The sequence below is a fragment of the Ursus maritimus genome, unplaced genomic scaffold, assembly GCF_017311325.1.
Source record: "Ursus maritimus isolate PB19 unplaced genomic scaffold, ASM1731132v1 scaffold_13, whole genome shotgun sequence".
NCBI classification, from domain to species: domain Eukaryota; kingdom Metazoa; phylum Chordata; class Mammalia; order Carnivora; family Ursidae; genus Ursus; species Ursus maritimus.
In genome coordinates this window covers 44,843,146-44,850,999 of record NW_024423675.1, presented here as the reverse complement: position 1 = coordinate 44,850,999, position 7,854 = coordinate 44,843,146, and the positions used below count along the sequence as shown (strand labels likewise).

Genomic DNA, 7,854 nt, shown 5'->3' with positions numbered 1-7,854 from the left:
CCCCCCCCCCCCCCCCCCCGCCACGCCCCGGCGTTTGGGAGGGATGTGGTTTTACGCAAGTGGCCTCAGGATCCCAAATCAAATCAGGGTTCTGTTAGCAAAGGAGAAGGAATGGCAGTTGGAAAAGAATCAACATAGTCTCACCCAGAACTAGATTCTTAGGATTAAAAAAAAAATCTGAAGGAGACTCTGCTGAGCTTTTCTTTTCCATTTGTTTTATTTACTTCCGTTAAAAACCACCAGGGAATTTTTCAGTATAATTTTCCTGAGAGAAATTTTATTGATCTTCATTCAAATAGCTTCTATTTTGCATTAGTCCTTGAAGATACTATTATTTCTATCAGATTATATTTAGAAATAAATGTATCCCATTTGGGCTTTGTTATCTTCCTAAAACTGCACTATGTTGCGTATCTAGCATAAAAGTGCTTTTGTAAAAAGTAAAAGTTTTTTGCTCATTTATAACCATCAACGTGTCGCCTAGCTTTTGTATTGTGAAAACAACAAAAAAAGAGTTTTACTAAGGAAATGAGAGTATCAAATACGAGTTTTAGAATCCTCCCCGTCCCCCTCCTGTTTCCTCACTAGTCCAGGGGAATTCTGATCTGCAGCCCGAGGGGCACATGCCCCACCTTCACCCCCCATCTGAAAATCACGGAGGGGGATTTGTATCCATTTCAAACTCAGCTGGGCTCCGGCTACTGAGAGCCTGGAGGCCCAGCCAGGAGCATGGCTGAAATTCCACACTGGCAGCTTCCTCAGAAGAACATCGGGCCCAACAGAATAACCTCAGACAAGTTCCTTAACCTCTCTGCGTTCGTTTTGATTCCTGTAAAACGAAAGTTTGGACCATATGATTCAAGAGGTCCCTGTCGGAGCTAATCTATGGTGCTCCTTACCGTGGGGTCCAAAATGTTGACCGTTACTTGCCAGTGTTAAACCGGTATCTACTCTGTTGCTGCTGCTTGGGGAAGGCCGCACGTCTGTCCTGCCACAGCCCTGGGGGACGGGCCGTGACGTCCTAGTGCGAGACGTTCCCACCCGACAGCTGGATCCTTCTCCCATTGTGGGAGACAAATGAGAACACAAGCAAGGGCTACACCAGGAAGGAGATAATTTTGGAAAGCTTTATTCGTTTTTTAAAACGAAAACGTCTGCAAGTGTCTGCCTGTACCTTCGTTCTTAATACTGAGGCCGACTTTACCATTGTTTACCCCACAGGGGGCCACTGCAGCCCTAGGGATGTTCTCCTTCTCGAACTCCCCAGGCATCTGGAAGCTTTCACACACAAGTGCAGCCATAAATCCCTGAAAAACGTGTGTAGGAAGAAACATCTTATTTGGTGGCAAAAGCCGTTTCCTCTGGCTTAGAAGCGTTTTTCTTTTCCTTCAGAGCTCGTCCCCATGCTTACCAGTAGTTCTAATTGTGTCTCAACTCACATAGAATTTTCCTGTTTTTTTTCTCAAGGGTGTTACATATTTTAGAAGAGCCTAGTCCTCCTCAGGACAACCTCGGGGAAAAATTCCGCAAGGAACGTGAGAATGGTTACCCAGACTGACGTCTGTCAAGCTCCCTGCCCTGGAGCGGCATCAGCCAGGGGTCGCAGGGCCGCGGGCGAAGAGCGGCCCTTAGGTCTGGAGGCCCCGCTCGCCCGGGAGGGGCTGCGCGCTGGGCTCCGAAGGGTCCCGGGCAGCAGTTTCTGTTTGCCCCTCCCGGCGGGGGAGCCCTCTGCCCAGGGCGGGCCCGCATCCCGAGCCGCCGCCCCGGGGCGATTCCTGGTGGCCTCCTCGTAGGAGGGGGGCAGGCCCGCGGAGGGGAGGGCCGTGTCCCGGGGCAGCGGGGCGTAGGGGAGGGCCTGCTGGCCGCTCCAGGGGAAGCCTGGCAGGGCGTCCGTGGCCTCCCCTGCGGCGGGGCGCTCCGGGGCGTCGGGGCCGAAAACCTGCCCCGGGGCCCGGGCGGCCTTGCAGCGGCGGTACAGGAAAAGCAGCAGAAAGGCCAGGAAGAGCAGGAGGGTCGCTGGAAGCAGGATGCACAGGAAGGGCTCCACGTCGTCTCTGGTGGAACTTGTCTTCTGGGCGCCCTGGAATTCGGGGATGAAGCTGGGTTAGGAGAGGGCAAAGAAGACTCTGCGTCCCTAAAGCGCCTCTCTTTCTTCATCTTTTATTCTTATCCTCATTACCCACGCTCAAAATCACTGTAGTCCTTTCTTTAGGCCAATGGCTTGGGCCCACGTGAAAGGAAGTAACTGGATATGATCAAGTATCAATTCAGATGTCAAAAATACGCACTGGCGACCGCCTGCGGTATTTCCCTGAAGGAAAGCTAGGAGAGCGGGTTTTAGTTGGTAGGCCCAGCACTCATTCCTTGAACCGGAGCTCTTACCCTTCATGCACTTACTGTAGTTAGAATTAGACCAATAATGTATTTCCACAAACAGGATCCTATGGAACTTCAATTATGTAATTCTGGAATGAATTCTGACATAGTTATGTGTTCATGTCACATATAAATAATATTTGAAATCTGAGTTGATCGCTGGCATTTATGATGAGATTTTAAAATTCCTTCCATTTGTCTTTGCAATATTTGTAGAATCTTCCCCCCCAAGAAAAAAAAACCTATGCAGTCTAGGATATTGTTAAACTAGATATGAGACGATTTCTGCAGTATCTGTGCTTTGAGAGTGTAAGTTCTTTGTGGACTCTATCTGGTGTAAACACTATTTTTTTGGTTGTTTTCTCAGAGTACAATCTTGAAAGTGTAAAGTCTGGTGCTTTGTTACAATATTCATCATCCTCAAGGCTTCCCATCTCAGTCAGACTTCAGTGTAAACCTGAAATTAAATATTCTTGAAAGTTCAGTAGTTAAAAAAAATTTGCAGATAAATTATTAAGCAACCTGGGAGGTATTGACTTTACAATATTAGCTCAGAAGGTGATGATGGTTCTTGATGGAATAAAGAATATAATAGCCATGAAACGATGCTTCACCAGCAAAGTACAGAAGCAGTAAAAAAAAAAAAAAAAAACAACAAAATACTGTTCCAAATTGCAGAGACATTGCTTTAAAGCTGCTAAGAAGTAGTGAGGTATTAAGAAGTTTCTCTGCTATATAAAGCATATAGCAACAAATGTGTTTGTATCCACTACTACAAAAGAAAAAAATTAAAGCCTTATATTGTGTTTCAAACAAACAAGCAAAATACTAAGCTCTTTATCTAATTATTTAAAATAAACTCTGTGAGCTAGGGATCTCTCCTTGATTTTGGGGGTAAGGACACTGTTTTACTGGCTGTGACCTCTTAAGAGACTGCATATCTAGGGTTGTTTGTATCCTCTTTTTTACTTCCTAAAGAATTTACAATTGTGTGTGTTGTTTTGGTACAAAATTAGCTTATTTAATATTTATATTGCCAGATATTTTGTGCTTAGTAAGATATGAGTTCAGATATTTTTAGCTTAAAGTGCATAAAATTAAAAGTGGTTTTTGTTTTTGAAAACAGAACGTAGTGTTTGGGGTTTGACAGCTCTGGCTTTGAATTCTAGTAGAATTTTCTAATACTTGCATGATCGTGGACCCTTTATTGATCCCCTATGCACCTGGATTTCCTCCTCTATGAAATGGAAATAATATCTTTTTTGGAGGGTTGGCAGGATGATTTAATGAATTAATGTGTGTAAAGGACTTGGTGAAAAAAATATATATATATATATTTCTACCTCAGGTAGAAATGGTCACATTTACTAGAAAATAAAATACTAAAGATAACCAGAAGAAGTCTAGAAATTTATTGCTAAGGCTAGAAAATGCAGTGAACATTAAAAAAAAACCAAAAACTAGCATTACTATGTTTATGTTTTAATGTATTTTTCAGAAAAATTTTAACATTAATATATTTTACATGTGTGATTGTCGTATTTGTAAGTTATGGGTTCTTTCTGTTACACATAATCAAAAACTATTAACTTAAAAATCTGCTGTGATATAATAAGACTTTGATTACAAAAGCTGTAAGAATAGATGAACTCGGAAATAAATTTACTACCGTAGTAAAAAATCAAGTTGAAGTCCAGAGCAATTTAACTATGTCTAGGCTTTTCTCTAGATGAATTGTTAAAAATATTGAAGCTATTAAAACACTCTTTAACCTTGATAAACACGGACCAATTATGCATGACTTAGTTTTCTTCGTTCTCCATCAATTATATGGATGATAATAGTTTCTAAATAGTTGTGGGCATCAAATTTTAAATACTCTGTAAGTTTAATATGCACAGAATATAAATATACTTAATGTTCTATTTAAAAGATTTTGTGTAATAGACCCTGTTGTTTATGGCTATGCCACTTACGGTATTGTCAGTATTAGTTGCATTTTTTTTTTCAATTAGTTGCAAAATTTTGGACAGTGAAAAGTCACAGTCCCCTCCTGTAATTAGAACTTCCGTTGGTTGAGGCAAATGTATCCAAATATCCATTGGCACTAAAAGACTTATCTAAGATGGCAAATTAGGACACTTTCTTGAGGTAACTCTTCTTGGGTTCTAGTTAAGAGAAGCACAGAGTGACAGGACAAATTTATGATGTCTCCTTAATTTTCTCTTTTACTGATTCTTGGTATATTGGTTCAAGTTATTTTGGATTTTTTTTTTTAATGCAGAAAGGATGTCTACTTTTCTAGTCAAATGTTCTTATTTGTTCACTTCCCTCAAAGTTTCTTTAAAATTTTCTGATACATATATTGACACAAGGACTTTCTTGTTCGGGGAATATTTTAAAAAAAAATATTCAGTTAAAAGTGTGACTGTTGAAGGATATACGATCCTAATTCTATATATGCAATTATAAATGTTAAATATAAATCATATATAAATATATAAACAATATCTTTCTGTAAAAGGTAGTTTGGGAGAGCTTAAATCCCAGCCTCGTCAGACGATTTTGCAGACAACAGGAAAATAGGTTGGTTTGCCTCTTGTTGTGGGACAGGAGGATTCTTCATTTTCCTCCTGATCATAAAATTAGTTGAGTTCTTAGGTTTCTGCAAATATTTTTCCTTTCTGCCGCCTCAGATTGAGGCTTCTTTGGTGATTTTCCAGACAAAGCAAAGCAGCTGCTGTGTTTCTTAGAGACAAAAACCTCCTTAACCCTCTGCTACCCTGCCCGAGGTGAGCTCCCTGGCTTCTCCTAACTCCTAGAAACACTGTCATTCTACAGCCAAAGGGAGCCTCTCATTTTTTGCGTACGTAGACATTGCTTTACTGTGCAAAGAACAAAGTCACAAAACTAAGGCATCAAGATTTGTTGACTCCTCCTTTCAGGTGTTCTTTGATAAATTTGATCTATCAGGTGTTCTTGGAATATATTTCTGGCAAGTTTTACTTGCATCTCTCCATGTCAAAAGAATACAACTTTCCAGTTACTTCCTTAGACCACGCCAGTCAGGGAATGAGTATTTCTGTCCTACCCATAAAGTAAAATGTTGCCACTAAGTTTTAAGACCCTAAAAATATAGGCATTCTTGGTTTTTAAACCTGACAAAAGACACTTTGGGGAAGAAAAGGCTGAAGTCATAGATACAGACCTGCGGCTGGGTTTCCAGAAGAGGTAGGCTGGGTTCGCTCGTTAACCACTCATATGTCCCCCTGCCAGCGTGGCCAAACTTCCTCCAGCTGCTGGCCATCAGGTCCCGCATGTTTCCATCCGCCTGACGCACTGACCACCCTTCCACCTCGCTGCCCAGATTTCAACAACCCTGCTTGCTCTTGGCCTGGATCCAGCTTGGATGTGCTCGGCTGATGGCTGTTGGTAAACTCGTTCTCTGATGAGTGGCAGCTGGGAAAAGAAGCCAACCAGAGAGACCTCTCGGGGCTGACTATATTTAAATCCAGTGCCTCTGCATTTGTTTCTGTGGCCTTTATCACTGTAAGGATTGGCATCAGATATCAGACACGGAACAGACTGCAGACAGCCGAGCTCTCTGCCTTAGCGTTATTACAGTGCAGCGCGTGGTCTCCGTGAGTCAAAGCTGCATGTAGTGATGTGGAAGACCCTCTCCCTTCCCTTGCCACACCCCTCTCCAGAGCTAGCAGCTTAGCAAGAACTACCCGAGCTGAACTTCCTTTAATTATTTCTGGGTTCTATGATACAGAGAGAAGGGGTATTTGGTAGAGAAACAAGACTCCTTCATAACATTTTAGTGAATTATTTAGATGAAAGATGCTAATGATAAAGTTGTCCAGAAGCCAGACAGACAAGAGCTCAGATTGTTTGGAAGAAATATTTGCTGGTTTAAAAAAAAAAAAAATCAAATTGCTAATACTTAAATAGTCTGCCTTTTGATTATCTTGGGAACTTTATACGATTATTTATACCAAGCTTAATAATAAGCAACTTTCAATGTGAATATTCACTGAGGTAACTTTGGGTTGTTTAGTTCTACATATTTATGGAGACTTGAACATTTAAGACATGATGGCTGGATCCTCTTTCCGTGGGGTAAACTGCTGTTTCAAATATTTATTCAACGTATTACAATTCAGTATCGCAACTACCCACATCCCGATCTAAGCATAATTCCCATCCAAGCGGCTGTCATGATGCTGAGAGAGTATTTAACTAGGATTTTTTTTTCTTAATTAGGGTTCTCCACCACTGGCCCAAGTGGCCCATGGATAGGTTTTGGGGAAGGGGTGAACTCCCTACACGTTAAGATAGATCCAGTTTCTGAGGAGAAGCCATCGGTTTCATCACCCTTTCAAAGACAGCAGCCCTCCTTGGTACAGTTTGGCTCTTCTCCAAACTCCTCACTTGTGGTCAAAGTTTTCACGAAGTTTCCCAGTGCCTGGATCGGTATCCTGGTGCAGAACTGCTTTATCACTTCGTTTTAGTTCTTGCCGTGGAGTGAGTTGATTTTTTGCTCTCAGTTAAAATACTGCCTTGTCCCACTGAAGTATTCCTATTTTAAGTCAGTCCTGTATCCTCACACTGGTATATCCAAAGCACCTGGCCATCAGGGCCCTTGTTTTGTGGTTTGTTTTTTGTTTTTGTTTTGTTTTGCATGTTGTGGCTTTGGCAATACTGTGTCCTCAACTCCTCCTCCACTCTGTCGACTTCAAAACCGTTACTTCTTAAGCAAGTTGGAAATCGCGATCAAAAGCATTAAATATGCACCTGTAATGTTGGACCCTCCTCCAGCATTGAATGGATCAGATGCAAATTCCTGCTCTTATGGATATATTTTTGGGGATCAAGAGAAATCACACAAAATATTTATCAGGAGATGATACATGCTATGGAAAAAAAGAAGGAGCAGAGTGAATGCTGAAGGGGGGGGCATTTTAAAGGGGGAAGTCAACTAGGACCTCAGGGAAAGTAATATTTGCACAAAAGGCTGAAGGATGTAAGGGATCCAGCCATGAAGTTATCAGATGGAAAAGTACTGCAGACCAAGAGAATAGCCAGTACAAAGGCCCTGAGGCAGTCACATGCCTGGTAAGTTCTCAGAATGGCTAAAAGTCAGGGTGGCTGGAGCAGTAAGCCAGGAAAAAAGTAGGATATAAAGAGACAGAGGATATGTGGGAGGTGGTGGGCAGCACGGAGTAGAGGGTTTGTAGAGCATTGTAACAATTGCAGCTTTTACTCTAAAATGTAGGAGCCATGCAGAGTTTTGAGCAGAGGAGGGATAAGATCTAACTTGCATTTTAAAAGGATCACTCAGGCTCATCTGTGTCTGAAATAGGTATAGGGATTAGAGCAAGAGCAGGGAGACCAGCTAAGGTTCTTTTAATAATTCAGGGAAGAAATAATGGACCAGAATAGTAGCTGTGGAAGTGGTGAAATTCTAGATACATT

General features: G+C 41.9%; 1 protein-coding gene across 1 annotated transcript; it reads right to left on the bottom strand.

Annotated features, from left to right (window-relative positions):
• Positions 1–1,564: 1,564 nt before the first annotated feature.
• SMIM28 (small integral membrane protein 28) lies at positions 1,565–5,726 on the bottom strand. The gene is made up of 2 exons (XM_040627491.1): positions 5,585–5,726; positions 1,565–2,080 (listed from the first exon to the last, which is right to left on the bottom strand). Exons 1-2 carry the CDS (start codon positions 5,693–5,695, stop codon positions 1,565–1,567), a joined length of 627 nt encoding a protein of 208 aa, XP_040483425.1. The 5' UTR covers positions 5,696–5,726.
• Positions 5,727–7,854: the final 2,128 nt, after the last annotated feature.